Raw genomic sequence first — 24929 nt, forward strand, 5'->3', positions numbered from 1 at the left:
AAATTATTTTTCTTGAAAATGATTTTCATGAAAAATATTTTCATTAGGGTCGATTGGTTTGAATGGAGATTGTTTTTGAGAAATTGTTTTTGGACTTTCTGGTGTTTGGAAAACGTTTTTTAGGGACTGAAAGTGACAAGCTTAGATCGGGCAAACCGACTTTCTTGCAAAGAGGATATCGCTTTTCTTAAAATGTTTATAACGAAATATCTTTATTTATCACACAAAATATTTTCCTTTTACCTAATCAAATGCATCACAAGGCCCAAAAGAGAAGAAAAAAAAGGAAAAGTCAAATGCACTAGGGATTGAAGTCTATGTCGTTCGTTACAATATGAACGGCATGAGTTCAAGTCGATTCAAAGCGTTAGAGCAATTGGGACTTGGTAGGCTGCTTCATCCATTTTTCTCCCCCTTTTGATTCGTTTCCATTTCTGCTATTGATTTTGTCATTTTGAGCTTAATTAGGTTGCTACCTAATAGGCACAATTTTTGCAATATTTGATATCATACATAGATACACATCACTTATGTATATCTCAGAAATTCCCACTTTTAGACCACTGCTTTGGCTATCGTCTAGAAACGCCCTTCTATTAATCTTACGAGGGTTAAGAACTACAAAATGCAAAACTAAAAAGTCAGATGGAGACCAATTTCTGTTTGCTATTTCGTTTTGTTTTGCAATGCATATTGGTTCTTTACTGATTTTGTCTGCTGATAGCTAAATTGCAAAACACCAAGTTGCTGCAAAAGTCAAAGGTCAAAGGAAGCATACACCGAAAAGTAGTCATAAAATTTAGGTCTACTTGTTGCTGCACCATGCGTTCAGCTTCAAACTTCGTGGCCGGAAGGTTCCACCTACCTTACGATGGGGTTCTTTTAAATTATCGTCTTTGTATATACACCATTGTACACACTCCCCCCCTCTTTCTCCTTCATTACAAGCTAAGTCAAACAAAAGAAGAAGAAGAAGAAGAAGAAGAAGGAGAAAACACAAAAGAAATATCATTTGATTTGCGCTATCCCTTGAAGTTTTATTTCTGAAAACTCGATAGCTTGCTGATGGTTATGGAGCCTAAGGGCTCGGACAAGCAAGCTTGAGTGTGCGCGGATAATTCTTGCGCGACGAAACGCATGGTGGGTCGCGAATCGGGATTCGTCTGCGTGCACGCCAGCGCCACCGTGACAATGGATACCACCTCCTCGGCTAGTTGGCCGGTCGGAGGAGGAAGACGTGGGTCGAGCACGTCCTTCAGTAGCAAATCTGGGTCTTCCGCCGCTTGTGTTGTTTGTAGGGAAGAGAGAAGATCCCCTGGATGCTTCCCCATCATAATCTCTAGCGCTACTACTCCGAAGCTATACACGTCGCATTTGTCTGTCAACCGCATAGTTACTGCTAATTCTGTTTTTCCAAGAAGAAGAATGAATCAATGTTATGGCCATAATGTCAAGCTATACCCAAATTCCAAATTTATATGATACACTGATACAAATCATTTTTCAAAACCTATACTGCTCTTCCTAAAAGTCTTGTTAGGATTATACGAAGAATGCAAATTCGAGATGTTAGTTAGAGCTATTTGATAAATCCAAGGCCATATGTACCCGCGAAATATATGATTAGATTCGATCATATAACTTACCAGGAGCCATGTAGCCATAAGATCCAGCCACTGTGGTCCAATTCGATGTGTCTGGATTCAAGAGTCTCGCCGTCCCGAAATCCGAAAGCCGAGGCTCGAAGTCCCACTCGAGCAAGATGTTGTTCAGCGTGATGTCCCGATGGACGATAGGTGGCGAGCAATCGTGATGCAGGTAGGCGATCGCGTGAGCCACGCCTTGAACAATCTTCACTCTTGTACTCCAGTCCAGTTCAGATGCTCCTTTTCCTCCATGCAAGACCTTTGCCACACTGCCTCTCTCCACAAACTCATAGACCAAGTAAATGCTACCCCTCTTGGAGCAGAACCCGTGGAGCTTGATCACATTGCGGTGCCGGACCTCGGTCAACACGCGGATCTCGTTCTCGAAACTCTGGAGGTTGACCATGGGGACGTCGCCCGATTCCAATGCGTTGAGCTTTTTGACAGCAACGATTTGGCCGCTGGCCAGTTCGGCCTTGTAAACGCTCCCGAACCCACCTTTTCCGATGCAGTACTCTTCGCTGAAGTCATTGGTGGCCTTGGCAATGTCATTGAATGTGAACTTCGCTCCCCTTTCCCATATGATCGTCTCGGATTTCTCATACTTTATAAGACTCTTGATCTTTTCATCGAGATGCTCCTTTCGCCGCCGAAGCACCAGAATCAGAGCAATAAGGGTCACGAGAAGTAGTAAGCAGCAGACGCCAACAATCACACCAATCAGAACCCTTTTCCTTCGGTCGGTCGACTTACTGCTCGCCCCACAAGGAGATAATCCCGTCGCGTTTCCACACAAGCCCGGATTCCCGATAAAAGCACTTCCCTGTGCTTGTTGGAAGAGGCCACTGGGAACTGCACCCGTCAGCTGGTTGTACGATAAGTCTATGGAGCTTAAACTTACCATGCTGGTGAGAGCAGCGGGGATCGTACCTGACAAATTGTTATGCGAAAGATTGAGCTTTTCCAATTTAGTAAGCTTTGCTAGATTGGAAGGAATTGATCCTGCTAGTGAATTGTGGCTCAGGTCTAGGAAGTTCTGTAGCGTGTACAAGTTCCCGAGCTCTGGCGATATGACACCCGACAGATTGTTGTTGCTCAAGTTCAAGCTCAGTAAATTCTTGCAATTCGCTAGCTCGTTCGGTATGCTACCGCTCACTGCGTTCTCTGACAAATCAAGAAGATTGAGCTTCGATAAGTTTCCTAACGAGATGGGAATATCTCCAGTCAGATGGTTGTTGCTCAAATTCAGGTTGAGCAACTCCCCTAGATTTCCCATCTCGTTGGGAATCTCCCCGGTCAATTCATTGCCGTACAAAGTCAGCACATGCAACTGAGACAATTTCCCGAGCTCCGGCGGGATGTGGCCGGCGATTTTATTACCATCTATCTGCAAATTCGTGAGATTCGTACACTCTCCCCGTTCTGTTGAGAGATTCCCGACAAATTGATTGTTGCTGAGGCTTATAAAGCCCAGATTCGGATAAACTCCAAACGCATTCGAGATATCTGCAGTGAACTGATTGTTGTCTAGACGGACTCTCATTAGCCCTGAACAATTCCTCAAGCAGTCGGGCAGCGGCCCGGTGAAGTTATTCCCATTGACGGCGAGATATTGAAGAGCAAAGCCGCTGCATAAGTCTGGCGGCAGTTCTCCGGTGAAGCTGTTGTTTGAAAAGCCAACATAGCCCAGAGAAGGGCTGTACTTGCCGAAATCCTGTGGTATGCCTCCCGAGAAATTGTTTGTGAACAAAGAGATTGACTGTAAGTTAGCAAGGCGAGAGATAGTCTCGGGGACCTCTCCATAAAGCTGGTTCGTATTGAGGTCGATAATGGTCACTGAAGTGAGATTCCCAACCTCCGGAGGAATAGTCCCAGTGAGGTTGTTGGAGAAAAGCTGGAGGATCTGCAGGTTGCTGAGGTTCCACAATGTTGAAGGGATTTGGCCGGAGAGATTGTTCTGTGAGAGGTCTAACTCAAGCAAATTCTCAAAGCTCCCGATCCCGGAAGGGATTGAACCGGAGAGCAAATTGTGGTACAAGTAGAGGTAATTGAGCTTGGTTAGGCTTCCGATTTCTGGCGGAATTTTCCCGGAGAGAAAATTGTTCTGGAGCTGCAAAGAAACAAGTTCGGTCCAATTTGTGAAGAAGGAAGGCGATAACTCACCTGCCAGGCGATTCTCCGAAGCTCCAAATATTGACAATCTGACCAGATTGGACAGAGAGAGAGGCAACTCCCCGGAGATCGAATTCACGGCGAGGGCTAACTCAGTGAGGTTAGAACAAAGCCCGAGCTCAGAAGGAATTGAAGAGTTCAAGCGGTTTGTCCCCAAATCAAGCTTTTGAAGCTTTCTCAATTGACCAATGGAGCTAGGAATTGCCCCTTCAAAGGAATTGTTGTACATCTCTATCATCTGAAGTTCAGACAGCAATCCTATGTCTCCAGGAATCGGACCGCCGAACGGATTGTTACTAATTCGGATCTCCTTCAGCCGGGAAAGTTTAGATATGTCTGAGATGGGCCCCTGGAGTGAATTCGCGGTGAGGTTGAGATATTCAAGGTTCACCAGGTTGGCATACACAGCCTCAGGAATTTTGCCGGTCAATGTGTTTTGTGACAGGTCGAGGTATGTCAGGTTCTGGCAATCGGCCACAAAACCCGGGAATTCGCCATCGAGCGAATTGAGGAAGAGGCTCAGGTAAGTCACCGACGGCATGGCGGAGAATTTCGACCAGTCAGGAGATTTCAAGTAGTTTGATCCAAGATCCAAGTGCCACACTTTCCCGAGATTGCTGATCTGGTAAGGCATAGTACCATTGAGACTGTTGTTCAAGAGGCTCAAGTACCGAATCTCTTGCAATTGGCCTATCTCGGGCGGTATGCTACCTTCAAAGAGATTGCTCCCCAGGTCCAAGAACCTGAGCTTGGAGAGACTGCCGATCGAGGACGGTATCAGGCCCTCGAGACTGTTGTTGCTCACATCGAAGCGGGTCAGGTTCGGGAACGAAGTGAAGTTGAGCGCATCGAGCGTGCCGCTGAGGCTTGAGCCGGAGAGGCCGATCTCTGAGACTGACCCGCCATTGTTGCAGGCAACGCCAGTCCAGTTGCAGAGACGGGCGATGTTGGTGAGCGACCATGAGCTCAGAGAAGGTGGAGGAGGAGGAGGAGGAGGAGGAGAGAGGGAGTTCTTCCATTTGACAAGAGCTTGTGCCTCCGTGGTCGGTGACGGTGAGGCCAGAAATGGAAGCGAGGAGAGGAGACAGAGGAAGAGGAAGAGGAAGAGAGGGCGGGTCGCAGCTGATTTTGTCATGCCTAGCAAGGTGCTGCTGGACTTCATGAGAAAGGAGCTGGATCAAATTGTTTTATAGCACAAAGGGCTTTGGCTTTCTTGTTACTTATTTTTGGTTTGTCTAGGGACTAAATTAATCAAAGTGTTTTCGGGAATACCTCTCGCATCGTCTGAGCATGCACATGTGAAGTCATATACAATCTCATTTCGACGTGAGTTTTGACTCGCCGAGTCCGTAGACTTTATGCTAAATTTAACCAACTATAAAAGATAAAAAAGAAGAAGAAGAAGAAGATAAAAGTGGGTTTTCATGACTTCACTTTCATTGACATGCCGACTTCATTTGGTTTTGAAGTCATGGAAAAGAGTTAAGGAAGGAGCAGTTCACATGGGTGCAGAGACAGGGTGCTTGGTTTGTGTGTGCGCGCTGTTCTTTTTTCCAAGCGTTTACTTCAGACGAGAAGGCCTACGAGAAAGTGACAAACTGGCAGTCTAGCCCCGCCAAATTTGACTCTTGACCATGCATCCGCTCTTCTGTTTCCTTTTTTTTTCTTTTCCCCTCTGTTTGACCCATTCCGCGTAATATTTACTCAATTAACGAGAGGTGATCATTAGAAAATCTAAACCATTTAAGAAACACGGTCCAGTCCTGAAATCTTTCTGAAAAGTTATAACGTAGTCCTTTCGGGCACCCGTTTTTTGCATTATTTCTCCTCGATAAACCTTTAATCGCCTGTCATTAAAACCTTTCACAAGTTCTTATGCAGGTTCCGTTTGTTTTACGAAAATTAAGTGATTCGGAACAAAAATAATTATTTGTATCGCTTAAAATAAATAGTCGAGGAAACTGTTTTTATTACCGACAACAATTTATATTTAAACGTTTTCGTGGATGATGAAATTATTTGTTATTTTTTATAAGCGACATAAATGATCATTTTTAGAAAAATATCTTTCAAATCATTTATTTTTCGCGAAACAAATAAAGTCTTAAAGTGATTATGAATTTCTTAACTACCATAAGTTTTTGTAATTTTGAATGTCACTAGAGGCACATCATCTCAAGATCAAGGCATGACGCTTTGCTCGAAAAGAGAATATTCTGACTTGCAAAGTCCAAAGTCGAGGCTCCATTCACCAATCCTTGTTATTGGTGCGTTGGAAGTTAGGCATAAAGGGCATCGTTGGTGACTTGACCGACCTATCAATAAAACCCACTTATCGAACTTTCAAATGTCATGATTAACTAGCATTCAACTTACTTTGCAACTCTACTGTGGTCAAATATTGCATCACTAACCATTCTTGTGGGTGACATTATTTCCACCCTTTATATGACTAAATACACTCCTTTTTATACCAGATAGATGAAAACACCCTTGGTGGATTCCACAATTATACATTTTCTCTCAATTTAGTTGTCCTCTGTTGTGGGTTCCCTTTAAATTGGGAGCGCGCAATAGAAGCCCCATACCTTCACCGGGGAAGATTACCAAGATGGAGCCTAAATTCAAGTCTGTCAACATATTTAGTTGGACCATAATCACAAAAAAAACTTAAACCAAAGAGTTGTGAGTCAATTATGATGTATTAATTACTTTTCATTATATACCAATTTTTCGATGTGTGACTTTTTTAAGCACTATTTGCACGTGCATATCAATGATCTCTCTCTCACTTGTGAGCTCAATGTTAGGTCTGCTCTTCCTTAATTCGAATATCTTTCTAGTATCAACATTTTCAACTTGAATCTTCAAGCCCCTACTTTATCCTTGGTCTTTTTCTCCACTTCAGGTCTACCGAACCATGAAGACTGTTTGGAAATCGCGTTGGTTAGATTCCTTAATTGAGATATTTACTGAATATCAATATGCATTGGGAGTATGCCATCAATCAACCATTGGCTTTCATAGCATTTGTAGAGAACGCGCGACAAAAACCTGATACCTTCTCTCGGGGAGATTGCTAAGAGGAAGCTCAAGTCTAAGCCCATCAACATATCCATTCACTCAAAAGCTCAAGCTCAACTAGGATAAAATTAACTATTTCACACCATACTAATTTTCCGATATGTCACTATTCTCACAACTTATATGTGCATCTTAACAATATGATTGTTTGAAAAATAAAATTCGGCATTTTCTTTGTCAATCCAAAATGAGTTAAATTAAGTTTGCATCGAAATATTTCTTTTACTTGAGGCAGAGTTTTGAATTGAAAAGGTTGTTTGTGTTTAGATTTTTCTAGATTTCTACATGACAATTAATCTGGAACTTTGATTGACGATGTGAAGAATTCTTTAAGATTTTTCTACACAATATTATTAAAAGATAGAGGTGAAAAAGAAGAAGAAAAGATAGGCTCCTTATGTGCATGGTTATATCCACATAAATTTATTATTCTTAATTACGATAACCGGATGCTACATTAAAATTAGAAAAGCTAGAAAGAGAAGGAAAGTGTTTAAATTGGGGTCCATCACTTTAAGTTTCAATTACAATAAATAAAAGAAAATTTCGTAGCTCTAGCGAAAATGTGGTGGATCTAGTCATATGTGATGTGAAAATAGCTTTGCCCTACATGTTATTGTCAAACAAGAGGTCTACAGGAGGAGCCTCATGGCAAATAACGTTTGATAGGTCAAAAAATCAATCGAGTTAAAATTGTAATTGTGCTTCCGTCGTAGCTCAATTGTCAAAATGATTTTTTTCGCATTGCTTAGAAAAATAAGTCAATAAAATTTATTTTCATTGTCAACAATAGTTTAATCCTAAATTTCTATGTCGATAATGAAAATATTTTTCGTTCATTTATTTTTACAAGCTGTTTACACCAAAAAAGGCCAACTTGTCGACATAGTTCAGTCATGGTCGACAAGTGTTTGTACCAAACATCATCAACGGACACCTGACAGAGGCTTGAGGCAACGTGAAAGCAAATATCATCAAGTTACGAACATAAGAGACACATATCAGAGACATGAGTCATGTGTATATGTTTACACCCAAAGATGATCAATTTTTGGGTATTATTGACAAGACTGGTCACAACTTTGTCGAGGAAATTTCAGTTCTGCGCTAGCTCGGGAAAATGATCATAACTTCGTTGAGACAGATCGGATTGACCTGACTCTAAATCCAAAAGAACAAAGACTCCTGGATCTACAACTTTTATGTTTTGAGTTTTCTCAGAAAATCACATCAACGTAAAAAGGAAGTCGACGGACATGACTGGTCATAACTTCGTCTCGTCGAGGAAATTTTGGTTCTGTGCTAGCTCGGAAAAATGGTCATAACTTCATCGAGACAGATCGGATTGATCTGATTCCAAAGCCAAAAGAATGAAGACTCCTGGATCTACGACTTTTATATTTTGAGTTTTCTTAGAAAATCACCTCGACGTAAAAAGGAAGTCGACGGACGTGACTGGTCATAACTTCGTCTAGTCGAGGAAATTTCGATTATGCGCTAGCTCGGGAAAATGGTCATAACTTTGTGGAGACAGATCGGATTGACCTGATTCCAGAGCCAAAAGAGCGAAGACTCCTGGATCTACAACTTTTATGTTTTGAGTTTTCTCAGAAAATCACATCGACGTAAAAAGGAAGTCGACGTACGTGACTGATCATAACTTCGTCTCTTCGAGGAAATTTCGGTTCTGCGCTAGCTCAGGAAAATGTTCATAACTTCGTCGAGACAGATCGGATTGACCTATTCCAAAGCCAAAAGAACGAAGACTCCTGGATCTACAACTTTTATGTTTTAAGTTTTCTCAGAAAATCACTGTAGAGTTGTTGACGTTAAAAGGAAGTCGACGGTCATGACTGATCAGGATACGGAAATTGATAGATACTTCAGTGAAGAATTGCCAACTTGAAGGAATCGACACAAAGTGGAGTCGACAATCTCGAATACAACTATCGAAGAAGTAACTGTCAACATAGTGAGGTCGAAGCAACCGCCAACGTAGTGGAGTCGAATAAACCGTCAAGGTAGTGGACTCAACGCAACTGTTGAAAACCACTAAGGAGCATACATGTATATTTTGAGGAAACAATTACTTGGAAGCATGATCATGAGGCAGTTATCACTTGTGAACAAGATCGTAGGACAGTTATCTTGAAAGCAGGATCATGACGTCACATGGACATGAAGATAAGATTTTCGGAATGGAAGAACATGAGCACAACTGTTGAAAACCGCTAATGAGCAGTTACCACACAACCATTATAAATATCACCGGCCATCTACTGGAGACGACCACTCCCGACAAATCAAACAATATGTTATCTTTCAATTATCTTTACTTTTATGTACCGCACTTTACTTTTCCTTAGCTGTAGCTTTTCGATTCGCGTCGTCGATTAAATTCCGGCGTGTATCTCTATCCCGGGTGTTGCGTCGTCGATTCAATTTCGGCGTTACATCTTTGTGTACGTGTGTGGCTGTATTTTCAAGCTTTGTCGTCGATTGAATTCCGGCACGATTTGTACAGACAGTCCGGTTCGAAGCTCGGAGTACAAGTTCGCAATTTTCCCTTGTCTTCCTGGATATTTCCCGTCCGGAGTCACCACGGAACTCGATTTCCTCTTATTAAGAACCGAATAACGACTTTTGGTGAATTATATTTCGTCGCGGGAGCATATCCGGCGAAACACAAGTGACACAAACGATCATATCCTAAAGGGAAATGTTTTATGAAGGTCGTCGCTAGCCTAAAGGCCACCATCATCCGCGATGATTACGGTGGATTGTGAGCCGCAATTTCCACTTCAAAGGAACGGGCAACTGATTGGAATAATATCATCGATGTTCCTCCATTTTTGTTCGAAAATCAAAATCATTCCTCCATCTTTCTTTTTTTTTTGTTAAAAGATGTCCCTCGACTTTTTTAAAAGATGTCAACATATAGTCCTTCCGTTATACTTTTCTCCTGCTGGTGGATTTTTGTTCACATGGATTGCAGAATTAAGGACACAGACGCTGGGATATACGTGTCATGTTATGATTCGCCCAAAATTAACATGAGCAAATAAGGCGCCACATCAAACGAGACGAGACAAAACAAGAGAGAGAGAGAGAGAGAGATGAGGGTCCCTCACGGCCGCCATAGTCGTGAGCTCTAAGCTTGTGGCAACCCTGGTTGCAGCGGCCGCGACCATTAGAGTTTCGACTGGCGAAACTCGAGCCCAAGGCCGGTCGATATAAGCTCGTGATCATGGCTGCTCAATTGATGATCATAAACGGGCATGGATAAATTTTTTTTTTATTGTTGCGGATGTTTTGTGGATTTTCTTGGATTAATTCCAAAAAAAAAGCACCAACTTTAGGTTTAGGGATAATTCTGGCCCGAACTTTTTTTTGTCCCATAAAAAAACACCAACTTTAGGTCAAGGGACAATTTTGGCCCGAACTTTTTTTTGTCCTGTAAAAAAGCACCAACTTTAGGTCGAGGGATAATTCCGGCCCCAACTTTTTTTTGTCTCATAAAAAAGCACTAACTTTGACTTAAATCCCAAATCTGACCTCCATTGACTTAGAATCATTGATTATTTAGCTTGACTATTACATATTAGTAATAAATCCATGTGACTTGCTAACTGGATTTAAAGCAATATTTATACTCTTATTCTCTAAGCTACAATTTGAAGAATAACGGTAAAACTGTTCATCTCCTTCACTTCACTAACAAGTCAAAAATATCTCTAGATTGAATCTCTCTGGCCAAACGTAAACTGAAACCGACCACTCTCTGTCGACAAACACCATGGACGAGATTCGCCAAGCTCATCACCATAACCTTCTTTCTCAAACAATGGTGAAAGTCAACAGGGGGCCAGATTTGAGATCATGATGAAAGTTGGTGATTTTTAATGAGACAAAAAAAAATTGGGGCCGGAATTGTCACTCAACCTGAAGTTTGTGCTTTTTTACGGGACAAAAAAAAGTTCAGGCCAGAATTGTCCCTCGACCTAAAGTTGGTGCTTTTTTATGGAACAAAAAAAAAGTTCGGGCCAGAATTATCCCTCGACCAAAAGTTGGTGCTTTTTTTTGGAATTAGGCCGGGTTTTCTTCATATTTATAATTTCCCTTATTTTGTTTTCATTATATTCACATTTAAGGAATCTTGATTAGAGGAAATCTTGAGATTTCATTTCCAAATTTCCCGAGGAAGCTGGATGAACAATTTATCCGGTTCCCTAGGGAAAACTAAAGGCAGAATATGCATAGTCTCTTTTCCAAGAGAGATAATGCCGTCATACGATCATTTCTCTTTAGTAAATGGTCAATTTTTTGGCGAAACAAATACACCCTTGCATACTATCGGTCTTAGTTAATTCTACTTGACTTTCTTGGTTTATACACTAGCTTGACTACGTGCCCTTGATTAGGATCAACCGAACAAGAGAAACGACGTAAAAGATGTTCGTTTTGGGCTGTAGCATGTTTCTAATTAAAATAATAATAATAACAATAGGAGGATTAGTTTAAACAATGACCAACTTTCTCTTTTAAACTCGCATTTCCTCGAAGCAGGCAAGAAGCATCAATATCAATGTCAGTATGGGGTTCAATTTTGACCAAATAAAAGTATGGGGGCCTTTGGTGGTCCTTTGCCGACTACTTTTAGGGTGGGGATTCGTTTTTAATAAACTTGTGTGCAGCAAGAATAATAATAATAATAATAATAATAATAATAATAATAATAATCTGATTTTATATTCCCACGTGATCAATTGTGAAATATGAATCTCCTCCTTTTTCTATTATAGAATATAGTCTTGGTTTCAACTGTTCCAATTTGTTTTTCTAATCAAGTATTCTTTAGTTGATGGTCGAATTGATTGATGGGGATGATCATTAGCCAAATGAAGGGCATGGTAGTCCCTTGTCCTCTCTAGATGGCCCGTCCTTACCGCGCATCTTTTGATTTATCGCGCTACTTCCAATCGCACTATTAAACTTTCGAAACTTTCAATCAGGCCATTTATATGGTCAAAATGATTTCATTGAATAACCATTGAAAAATCTTTTCTCTTTCAAATCTTCTTGGGATTCATAAAAACCGATCTTGATAATTTTTTTTCCCAATCGTACAAGTTGAAATTTGGCTCCAAATTTCACATTATCTACTATCCTTGCCCAATTTCAATCAACCGAGATCATTAACAAACTTAGTTCCATTTGCATTGCTCGCAGCTTTTATTTCCCGCCTAGTTTACCTGCCTCAATTGATTTTCCTTCAATCAAATTTTCAATCAACCTTATAACGGCATGGAATCAACATTAACTAATCACAGTAATGTGTAGTCAATTGCATGAATTCGAACAGATTTCTTTCTTTTAATGTGCAGTCAAATAGCACGAAATCGACCCCTTCACACTGAAGTTGGCACTTTACTTAGACTAACCGCAACTGCATGTTACTGGTACTGTAGGCATTACTCCTGAATCTTAAAGAATGACTCTAGCACTTTATTATTCCAATTGACCCCATAATTTTTCTTTTTATTTGTATTTCTAATTCACGTATGTTGTAAGGAACTTAGTAAGCAAATTAAAAAAAAGAGGGTGATTCTTTAAAATGGATTCCTTTCAAATATTGAAATTTTTTTAATAGACTAGAATCTTACTATCTTAGTTTATAAAAGTGAAAATATTTTTGTTTCTTTTTCAAAGTTATAGAGGGAAATTAATCATTTGGACCCAACGAGAATAGCAATGATGAGGTCAAAAGTGTACTTAAATCCATCCACTATATATATATATATATATATATATATATATATATATATAGTGGATATATATTTTCTTCACTTTGGTTGGACTAGATCCTTTTTTCCTTGGAGACGCGGAGACCCTTCTTAGTGGCTATTTTATCTTGAGAGAATTATTAAAAAATATGAATAGCTTTTGTTGGCAAATCTAACGTCATAATTGAGGGAGAAAAGCCAGATCCGATACACGAATGTGAGCTAATCATGCTGGAGCTTTGGCTTAGTCACATTGGAAGTCTCCATCATGATATTCTTTTAGTCTTTTGATTCGATTAACCAAGTTAGAAGAGATGGCAATTTCCTACATGACTCGAGTACACGATCTTAAAAAGTAAAAGTTCTTGGTAGTGGTGTTAGTGGTCAGATTTTGTTCGACCTATTTGTCACCATCAAAAAGTGACTTCTATTCGACTTTGTTTTCCGATAAAATCAATAATACAAAGAACGTCATTTTAGGGCTAGAATTTGACTACGCAAGTATCGCTGCATGGCACATCCCGTACCAACTTAAAGGAAAACAAAACGAGAGAGTAATCTGTATTATCATCCGAAGGGATGATGTGATTTATATTCACTAGAATATTCGTACTTAAAATCTGATAAACATGTTTTGAAGACAATGCAAAACAGCACAAGCCTAGGCTTGTTGGGTTGGCTACTGAGCTTTGTACACTCTTAACCCTATCCATCACAAGCCGATTTCCCCTTTCCCTGACAAGAAGCAGACAGAGAACGAAGAGGTTGATAAGTATTGGTCAGAGAAGACAGTAAGTTAACACCCCGACCTGATGGGATGGTCCTGAGAAGTAGAGGCGCATTGGTGAGATCCTACGAAGAAACTCCTCGTCAATCTCGAGCTATGATGATGAACTCTGAACATTTCTTCTTCGTCTTGCATGAGGGCTCGAAGTCCTTGTCACAGAGTTTCTGTTGCAATATGAATTGACCTGAGTTCAAGTTGACTCAAAGAGCTGGAGGGGTTGGACAGCTTCAAAATTTGAGGCCGAAGTTTTACACGTACCAGTCCAGTAGAGATTATCTAAGTTATCCTGTTTGTCCGGACGACGGTCCACCCACCCACTCACTCTTTCTCATTCGTTACAAGCTAAGTCAAACAAGAAAAAGAGAGAAGTATCATGCGATTTGCACTATCCCTCGAAATTTTCTTTCTGAAAACTCGATGGCTTTGTCAAAAGTTGTTGATCCTAATGGCTCAGGCAAGTAAGCTTGAGTGCATGCTGATAATTCTTGCGCAACAAGATGCATGGTGGGTCGCGAATCGGGGCTCATCCGCGTGCACGCCAGTGCCACCGTGATGATGAATACCACTTTCTTGGCTGGTTGTCCGGTCAGAGGAGGAAGACGTGCGTCGAGCACATCCTTCAGCAGCAAATTTGGGTTCTCCGATAATGTTGACGTTTGCGTCATAGATAGGGAAGAGAGAAGATCCCCTGGATGGTCCCCCATCATTATCTCTAGCGCCTCTACTCCGAAGTAATACACGTCACATTTGTCTGTCACCCGCATCGTTACTGCTAAGTCTGTTTTCCATTAAAAGAAGAATGAATCAATGTTTTGATCACAACGTCAAGTCATACACAAATTTCAAATTTCTATGATATCCTTACGCAAACCACTTTTCAAAAATCTATACTTGCGCTTCAGAAAGTCTTGTTAGAAATATTCGATGAATGCGAATTCAAGATGTTAGTCAGAGATATTTAGTCAATCCAAGATGGTATGTACACGTGAAATGTAGGTTAGATTTGATCATGGAGCTTACCAGGAGCCATGTAGCCATAAGATCCAGTCACTGCGGTCCAATTCGATGAGTCTGAATTCAAGAGTCTCGCCGTCCCGAAATCCAAGAGCCGAGGCTCGAAGTCGGGCTCGAGCAAGATGTTGTTCAATGTGATGTCCCGGTGGACGATAGGTGGCGAGCAATCGTGATGTAAGTAGGCAATTGCGTGAGCCACGCCATGAATAATATTCACCCTTGTACCCCAGTCCAGTTCAATTGCTCCTGTTCCTCCATACAAGACCTTTGCCAAACTGCCTCTCTCAACAAACTCATAGACCAAGTAAATGCAACCCCTCTTGGAACAGGACCGTGGAGCTTGATCACATTGCGGTGCCAGATGTCGGTCAACACGCGGATCTCATCATCGAAACTCTGGCAGTTGACCTCTGGGACATCGCCCGATTCTGATGCGTTGAGCTTTTTGACAGCAACAATTTGGCCGCTGGGCAGTTCGGCCTTGTAAACGCTCCTGAACCCGCCTTTTCCAATGCTGTACTCATTGCTGAAATCGTTGGTGGCCTTTGCGATGTCACTGAATGTGAACTTCCCTTCCCTTTCCCATATGATCCGCTTGGATTTCTCTTTCTTTTTAAGACTCTTGATCTCTTCGTCGAGAAGCTTGTTTCACTGCCGCCAAAGTGCCAGAATCACAGCAATTTGAATCGCTAGAAATAGTAAGCAGCAGACGCCAACACTCACACCAACCTGAACCTTTTTCCTGTGGTGAGACGATTTACAGCTCATCCCCTGAGGTAATAATCCCATCGTGTTTCGACACAAGCCCGAATTCTGAATAAAAGCACTTTCGGGCGCTCGTTGGAAGATCCCGTCGCTAGGAACCGCACCAGTCAGCTCATTGTACGATAAGTCTACGGAGCTTAAACTCTCCATGCTGGAGAGAGAAGCGGGGATTGTACCTGACAAATTGTTGTGCGAAAGATTGAGATTTTCTAGTTTAGTAAGCTTTGCCAAATTGGAAGGAATTGGTTCTGCAAGTGAAATGTGGCTCAGGTCTAGGAGGTAACGTAGCGTGGACAACTTCCCGAGCACAGATATGTTAACTGACAGATTGTTGTTACTCAAAAGTAAAGCAGAAGAAGGATTTTTGTATATTCGATAATATATAAAAGAGTACATGGAGAGCCTATTTATAGGCTTATTAGATAACTGATTAAGGAAACAAGATAAACATAATATCAAATGTAAATCAATCAAGGATATGCAATATCGAAAGAAATATATGCATAATCCCGAGAGATATGCATAATCAAATAGATATCCTGATATCGCTAACACTCAAGTTCAAGCACAGTAAATTCTGGCAATTCGCTAGCTCGTCTGGTATGCTACCAATCAATGTGTTCTCTGACAAATCAAGATAATCTAGCTTCGATAAGCTTCCTAACGAGGTGGGAATATCTCTGGCCAAATGGTTCTTGCTCAAGTTCAGCTTGAACAACTTCCCTAGATTTCCCATCTCGTCGGGAATTCTCCCGGTCAATTCATTGTTGTCCAAATTCACGATGCGCAACTGAGACAATTTCCCGAGCTCCGGCGGGATATGGCCCGAGATTTTGTTACCATCTATCTGTAATTTCGTGAGATTAGTACAATCTCCCCATTGTGCTGAGAGAGTCCTGACAAATCGGTTGTTGCTGAGGCTTATTAAGGTTAGATTTGGATAAACTCCGAACGCACTTGTGATATCTACAGTGAACTGATTGCCCTCTAGAAGGACTGTTGTTATCCCCAAACAATCCCTCAAGCAGTCGGGCAGCAGCCCGGTGAACTTGTTCTCATTGACGACGAGTTCTTGTAGAGCGAAGCCACTGCATAACTCGGGCAGCAGTTCTCCGGTGAAGCTGTTATTCGAAAACCTAACATGGTGCAGAGAAGGGCTGTACTTGCCGAAATCACCTGGTAATGTTCCTGAGAAATTGTTCGTGAACAAAGAGATTGATTCTAAGTTAGCAAGGTGAGAGATGGTCTCAATGACCTCTCCATGAAGCTGGTTTGTGTTGAGGTTGAGAGTGGTCAACAACATGAGATTCCCGACCTCTGGAGGAATAGTCCCAGTGAGTTTGTTAAAGAAAAGCTGGAGGGATTGAAGGTTTCTGAGGTTCCCCAATGTTGAAGGGATTTGGCTGGAGAGAGTTTGTTGAGAGGTCTAACTCGACCAAATTCTCCAAGCTCCCGATCCCTACTGGATCGGGCCAGAGAGCAAATTGCTGTACAAAAAGAGGAGATTGAGCTCGGTCAGGCTTCTGATTTCCGGAGGAATTTGCCCGGAGAGAAAATTGTTCTGGAGCTGCAAAGAAATGAGTTCTGTCTAATTTGTGAAGAAGGCGAAAACTCACCGGACAGGCGATTATCCGAAGATCCAAATGTCGACAATCTGACCAGATTGGACAGAGAGAGAGAGGCAGCTCCCTGGAGATCGAATTCTCGGTGAGGGCTAACTCGGTGAGGTTAGAACAAAGCCCGAGCTCGGTAGGGATTGAAGAGTTCAAGCGGTTTGTGCCCAAATCAAGCCTTTGAAGCTTTCTCAATTGACCAATGGAGCTAGGAATTGCCCCTTCAAAGGAATTGTTGTACGTCTCTATCATCTGAAGCTCAGACAGCAATCCTATGTCTCTAGGAATCGGACCACCGAACAGATTGTTACTAATCCAGATCTCCTTCAGCCGGGAAAGTTTTGATATGTTTGAGATCGGCCCCTGGAGCGAATTCTCAGTGAGGTTGAGGTATTCAAGGTTCACCAGGTTGGTATAGACAGCCTCGGGAATTTCGCCGGTCAATCTGTTTAGTGACAGGTCGAGGTATGTCAGATTTTGGCAATTGGCCACAAAGCCTGGGAATTTGCCATCGAACTCATTCTCAGAGAGGCTCAGGTAAGTCACCGATGGCATAACGGAGAATTTCGACCCGTCAGGAGATTTCAAGTAGTTTGATTGAAGATCCAAGTGCCAAACATTCCTGAGATTGCTGATATGGTAAGGAACAGTACCCACAAGATTGTTTTTCAAGAGGCTCAAGTACTGAATCTCTCGCAATCGGCCCATCTCAGGCGGCATGCCACCTCCGAAGAGATTGAACCCCAGGTCCAGGAACGTGAGCTTGGAGAGATTGCCGATCGATGATGGTATCGAGCCCCTGAGATTGTTATTGCTGGCGTCGAAGCAGGCCAGGTTCGGGAGCAAAGTGAAGTCGAGTGCATCGAGTGTGCCACTGAGGCTTGAGCCCGAGAGGCTGATCTTTGAGACTGACCCGTGTTGGCCACGAAAATGGCATGTCCAGGATCACCATAATCAGAAACCAAAACACGTTAATGGAGAAATTATCGATTCGCGTACCTGGTTTGGAATCCATCGAACTTGACGCGGAATTTGCGACGGTTTCCGAACACGAACTCAAGTGCTTCTCCCCTATAACCTTTGTTAGAACACTGGCCTAATGAGATTGCCACTCACGAGAAGAAAGTTCTCTTTAGATCCGTATGTGAGTCAGATTGTGCATCATATGGTTAGGGGAGGGACTTGAGCGCTATTTATAGAGTCTTCGAACACGGGCCCTCTCATTACGGGCCGGGCCGTACTCGGCCCACACCAGCCAGCCCCATATTAGACTTATTAAGAACCCATATATCTTACCTTTATTAGACCAAACTAATTCAATTAATTTCAATTAATGAAGCCCACATTAGAAAATTCTTACATTCTCCCACTTGGGCGATATTAATTGAAACACAACTGTGTGCGCACCCTTATATTGGTCTAGAGATTATTCTTAATAGTCAATCTGATCCCATAAAGTCGCGAACACCGAATCATAACAGTAACTGCATGACTCACGCAGAGCCTTCCATGGTCATGAGTGCTTTCAACTTTACTGATATGGATTCAATACGGTAGTGTGTCAAATGGACAATACCTCATAATGAGTGATACTTCATGTGTTGTCCATTTTGTTAATCCAAATTCTCTCTACTTAAGTGTCACAAAACCTAGTGTGTCACCAGAGAATATCTTTCATGGTTCCAACAAACCTGCATATGTCTTACCTTGATAGTTAACTATACTTTATGTGTAACAAGACATATCGTTAAGGCTAATACCAAGAATGCCCCATAGCCTGTACTCAAGGTTTACATAACGCCTCGAGATTTTCATCAAATATGTGTACTCAACTTGATAAATCTACATTCACAAATACCTCATTGAATGCAAAAGAGTTGATACATATTCAAATATTACAAAATGTAACAAAATCAGATATAAACTTTATAAGAGCAACATAAAACTAAATAGCTCCCACTAATTAACAGTATCCCATGATACTCCTAAGCCCATATTCATGACATGTCGATCAAATACACAAGGGCGAAGGCCTTTAGTTAGCGGATCTGCAATCATATCATCTATTGAAATGTGCTCTACTGCAATGTCATCAGTCTAAACTTTTTCCTTTATAGTCAGGTACTTGACCTCCATATGCTTAGACCCCTTGAGACCTCTGTTGTTGTTAACAAACAACACTGCAGAGTTATTGTCACAATACAACTGTATGGGCCTATCCACAAAATCAAATACGATCAACTCCTTAATGAGGTTCTGAAGCCAAATTGCCTGAGTAGCGGCCGAAAAGCATACTACAAACTCCGCTTGCATGGTAGATGATGTCATTGATTTCTGTTTCTCACTTTTCCATGATACTGCACCTCTTGCTAACTTAAAGATGTAATCTGTTGTCGACTTCTTTTCATCCTGACAGCCAACAAAATCTGAATCCGAATACCCGACCAGCTGTAGGTCCTAAACATATTTGTAAATCAGCATATAGTCTTTTGTCCTCTTTAAGTACCTCAAAATCTTCTTGGCAGCAACCCAATGATCGTGTCCTGGATTTGACTGATATCTGCCTAGAAGTCCTATTGCAAAAGCAATATCTGGTCTAGTACATACTTGAGCATACATAATACTTTCAAGTGCACTAGCATAAGGTACATTCTTCATTTGGGCTTTCTCAAAATCTGAATGAGGACATTGTGACAGACTCAACTTATCACCCTTACTGACAGAAGCAATTCCTGGCTTGCATTGCTGCATATTGAATCTTTCTAAGATACGATCAACATATGCCCTCTGAGATAAACCTAATAGTCGGCGAGAACGATTCTTATGAATCACAATGCCAAGGACAAAAGACGCCTCACTAAGGTCCTTCATATCAAAGTTCTTTGACAACATCCGCTTTGTCTCATGCAGTAAACTAAGGTCACTGCTCGCAAGTAGGATATCATCCACATAGAGTATAAGGAAAATGAATTTCCCTCCACTGACCTTGCAGTATATACATTGATTTACTTTGTTCTCAACAAAATCAAATGAAGCGACAACACTATGAAACTTCAAGTACCATTGTCTAGAAGCTTGCTTGAGACCATAAATAGACTTTTTCAGTCTACATACAAGCGTACCTGAATCATCTGCCGCAAAGCCTTCGGATTGCATCATATAGACTTCTTCATTAAGGTCTCCATTGAGAAAGGCAGTTTTAACATCCATCTGGTGTAACTCCATATCGAAATGAGCTACCAATGCCATGATCACTCTGAAAGAATCTTTAGAAGAGACTGGAGAAAAAGTTGCTTCATATTCTACTTCTTCTCTTTGAGTGGAACCCTTGGCTATCAGTCTGGCTTTAAACTTCTCAATCTTTCCTTTGTAGTCCCTTTTAGTCTTATACACCAATTTGCAACCAATAGGTCTATGACCTTCAGGTAATTCAACAAGTTCCCAAACACCATTATGCTTCATAGACTGCATTTCATCTCTCATTGCATCCAACTACAGTTCCGACTGAGGACAAGAAACAGCTTCCGCATAAGTCACTAGATCAGCCACAGAACCAATATCGTAGTCTTGCTCTCCTATATAGACTAAATAGTCCGATGGTATAGCTGATCGTTTCTCTCTAATGGATCTCCTTACTGGAGCAGCAACAGCCTCATCCTGCACCTGAAAGCCTTGAGGAACTTTATTAGGAGCTGTCTCGATAATTGGATCCTCAGCCTCAACAGGTTCAGTCTGTGGTGTGGGAGTCTCCACAATTATCTGTATGGGAGGAGATAAAGATACAACATTACCCACCATACTATTATCCTCAATAGTCTGTGAGCAGCTACTTTCTTCGGCCACATCAAACTCCAGAAACTTGGCTGTCTGTGATTCCATAATTCTTGTGCCTCAATTGAGATTATAGAACCGATATCCCTTCGAATGATCCGGGTAAGATACAAAGTAACACCGAGTGGTTCTAGAGTCCAACTTACTTAATGTTGGATTATACAACTTTACTTCTGCAGGACATCCCCAAACCTTAAGATGGTTTAAGCTAGGCTTACGTCCAGTCCATAACTCAAAAGGAGTCAATGGAACAGCTTTAGTAGGTACACGATTCAGAATGTACAAAGCTATTTTCAAAGCTTCACCCCACAGAAAACCAGGTAAATTTGTCCTACTAATCATACTCCTCACCATTTTCATAAGGGAGCAATTGGGCCTTTCGGCTACACCATTTTGTTCAGGACTCCCAGGCATAGTAAACTGAGTCACTATTCCGGAATCCTCTAAGTATTTGGCAAATGGCCCCTTAAGTTGTCCGGCATCGCCATGCTTGCCATAATACTCTCCACCTCGGTCAGATCTAACAACCTTTATGACCTTTCCCAACTGTTTCTCGACTTCAGTCCGAAAAATCTTGAACTTGTCAAGAGACTCAAATTTTTCTTTAATCAAGTACATATAGCCATATCGAGAATAGTCATCAATAAATGTGATGAAATAAAAATTTCTATACAAGGTTGCCGTATAGGGTCCACTTATGTCAGTGTGAATGACCTCCAATAGGTCAGAACTTCGGACTGCAGTTTTCTTCCTTATCTTGGTCATTTTACCTCTACAACAATCTACGCATGTCTCTAGGTCATCTTTAAGAGCAGGCAGGATGTTAGTCTTTATCAGCCTTTCTACTCTATCCTTAGAGATATGACCAAGCCATTTATGCGACAATGCATAAGACTATTCCTTAGGTAGTGGTATCTTGGAAACAACCTTTTTAGCCGTATAAGCGACGTATATGTCATTGGGAGACAAACATAATCTGTATAATCCGTTGGACATATTACAGCACACAACCTTATTTGAATTAAGAAACAAAGAAATAACATTGTTCCTGATTTCAAAAGAGTAACCATACATGTCCAAACACGATACGGAAACTAAGTTCCGTTTAAAAGAAGGTACATAAAAAGTGTCTTTCAACATTAATCTAAAACCAGAGTCTAGAATTAATATAACATCTCCCACAAACACAACATCGGCTTTCTCGTTGTTTCCCACAGTGAGTCTTGACTCATCCTGATTTGGCTTCCTCCGGTTTATGAATCCCTGTATGGTAAAAGCAACATGATTAGTTGCACTGCTATCGAGCCACCAAGAACTATATGGTGCTTCTGATAGGTTGGATTCACAAACAAGTGCCAAAGAATCATTACCTGTAGGCTCACGTTTGGACAACCAAGCTTTGAATTTTTCACAGTCCTTCTTTATGTGACCTTTCTTCTTACAAAAGAAGCAGCGGTCACCATCCCTTTTGAAGGATGTTTTCTTTGGACCCATATTGTCAGATTGACCGGTAGTGTCATGAGTACCTTTATGAGTACGATTTCTGGACTTCTTATCCTTCCTTTTGTGGGAACCAGAAACATATAAGGCTAGATGCCCTTTTTCTTTCTTAAGTTTCTCTTCCTCTGCCACCACCCTTGCTATCAAGTCATTAACTGACCAAGTCTCATCTTGAGAATTGTAATTTGTCTTTATAATCCCAAAATCAGGTGGAAGGGTGTTTAGGGCTTGATGCATAATACAAGTATAAGGAATGGAAACATTAAGAGCTTGAAGCTTCGTCTTTAGGTCTACCATCCTAAGGACATAATCTCTAACCCCAGCAGTACCATCATACTTCATATTGAAGAGCTTTTGAAGAAGTGTACCAACCTCAGCATTAGATGAAATGCGGTTTCTAGCCTCTAAGGTTGCCATCATTTCCTTAGCAGTACAGTCAGCTGGCAAACCACTTTTCAAGTGTTCTTGAATGGATTTCTTCATTGTCAATAAGCAAATCCGATTGCTCTTTTCTCAGGCATCATAGTCCATTTTCTCAGCTTCAGTACTGGTGGCCGTGATATTTGCCGGCTTATCCTTTGTAAGAGCAATGTGAACATCCGCCAGCTCCATTCCAAATAGAAAATCCTCTTTCCATTTCTTAAACTTCAACCCAGTAAGGACCTCAATAGAAATGGAATTGCCGTTTACAGAAAAGGTGACTGGAAAAGAAACAAACAATACAATCGGCATCATGTGAGTACTTATCAAGAGAGTTACATACATCATCACATATTCACCTTTGGGCAGAAAATATGACATGCAGTTGTACACTCTCCACATGACAGCGGCCATGAGAACGTATTCTAATCTTTCGTGAAATCACCACCTTTGGGTGTATGAACCACTAAGATTAGTCATTTCTCAAGCACATGCTATACATGTACGCCTCCATGAACCAAAACAAGATCACCTCCTTTGGGAGTATGATCACGCAATAGAACAGGAGACATCTCACCACAATATGAGACCAATATTTCTCAAACCCAGTCAAGTGTGCCACTTTGGCGGTCACAACCCAACTGAATCCTTGAAAATCTCTCATACCAGGGATATGAGCTTTATGTATCACATTCACTATATACATGTAATGCTAGACGTAAAGACATGGGCGTATATCTCTGAAATTACATGTCATGCTAATTATATTGTTCCATTCATTGTCTATCAATGAATTACACTCTACACAGTCCTTATGTGGTGATATACATGTGAGCTACCATATGCATTTCCGAAACCGTAAAGAAATACAAAAAAATACGTAAAAATACCCTAAAAATATGCGTATATAGGGTTCTATATGTATTTTCACATCTGTAAAAGCTTTAAACATGTAAAATAAATACACCACAATGTAGAGAATCTCGATACGAGCGCGTCGGTACCAAGAATGTCCCAAACGGACGCTGGACGTGCCCTCACGCGCCGCTGGAAAGCGCGGCGCGTGCGCGCGTGTTCAGCCGGTCAAACCGGTCTGAATAGCTGGTTCGACCAGTTGACCGGTCCAATTGGTCAACAGTCAACGGACCGGTCTGATCGGTTGATCGGTCCGATCAACGGTTGGGTCGGGTCAAAATCCGGTAGAGTCAACGGTCGGGTCGGGTCAGGATCCGGGTCAACCCGGATCCGCGTCCCGCTGACGTCATGTTGACGTCACCCTAGCGGTTACCGGCGGTAACCGGCGGAAAACGCGCCGGTTCGGCACGGCCGCGCGTGGCCGTCACGCGCCGCCGTCCCCACGGCGCGTGTCAACGCGTGAGGGCGCGTGCGGCCTCGTCCGGTGACGTGCCGCCCGTCAATCTTCTTGTCTCGACGAGTAGATTCCGAATATGTAATAAAATTTTACATTCAACCGACAAAAAATTTTGAAAATGGGTAAAAACCTCTCGGACATAACGAAAACGGTCCTAATCCGCATGTTTCAGTTCTAATCTATGGCAGGCTCTGATACCACATGTTGGCCACGAAAATGGCACGCCCAGGATCACCATAATCAGAAATCGAAACACGTTAATGGAGAAATTATCGATTTGCGTACTTGGTTTGAAATCCATCGCACTTGACGCGGAATTTGCGACGGTTTCTGAACACGAACTCAAGTGCTTCTCCCCTATAACCTTCGTTAGAACACTGGCCTAATGAGATTGCCACTCACGAGAAGAAAGTTCTCTTTAGATCCGTATGTGAGTCAGATTGTGCATCATATGGTTAGGGGAGGGACTTGAGCGCTATTTATAGAGTCTTCGAACACGGGCCCTCTCATTACGGGCCGGGCCGTACTCGGCCCACACCAGCCAGCCCCATATTAGACTTATTAAGAACCCATATATCTTACCTTTGTTAGACCAAACCAATTCAGTTAATTTAAATTAATGAAGCCCACATTAGGAAATTCTTACAACCCGTCCTTGTTGCAGGCAACGCTAGTCCAGTTGCAGAGAGGGGCGACGTTGGCGAGAGACCATGAACTTAGAGAAGGTGGAGGAGGAGGAGGAGAGAGAGAGTTCTTCCATTTGACAAGAGCTTGTGCCTCCTTGATCAGGGACGCCGAGGCCCGAAATGGCAGCAAGAAGAGAAGACAGAGGAAGAGAGGGTGGGCTACAGTCGATTCTGCCATGCCTAACAAGATGGTATTGGACCTCATGAGAAACGAGCCGGATGTTACTGTTTTATAGCACCACGGGTTGTCTCACAC

At 41.8% G+C, this 24929-nt stretch overlaps 1 protein-coding gene and 1 pseudogene across 1 annotated transcript; both read right to left on the reverse strand.

Moving 5' to 3' along the window:
• Positions 1-986: 986 nt before the first annotated feature.
• Positions 987-5127, reverse strand: LOC130139483 (MDIS1-interacting receptor like kinase 2-like). The gene is made up of 2 exons (XM_056316597.1): positions 1647-5127; positions 987-1405 (listed from the first exon to the last, which is right to left on the reverse strand). The coding sequence occupies exons 1-2, from the start codon at positions 4978-4980 to the stop codon at positions 1038-1040; spliced, it is 3702 nt and encodes a 1233-aa protein (XP_056172572.1). The 5' UTR covers positions 4981-5127; the 3' UTR covers positions 987-1037.
• An 8716-nt stretch (positions 5128-13843) lies between these two features.
• LOC130139502 (MDIS1-interacting receptor like kinase 2-like) lies at positions 13844-24851 on the reverse strand (annotated as a pseudogene).
• Between the last annotated feature and the right edge of the window lie 78 nt (positions 24852-24929).

Source organism: Syzygium oleosum, unplaced genomic scaffold, assembly GCF_021117445.2.
Source record: "Syzygium oleosum isolate NSW1041296 unplaced genomic scaffold, Sole_v2.1 Sole_v2.12, whole genome shotgun sequence".
In the NCBI taxonomy this organism is placed as follows: Eukaryota; Viridiplantae; Streptophyta; class Magnoliopsida; order Myrtales; family Myrtaceae; genus Syzygium; species Syzygium oleosum.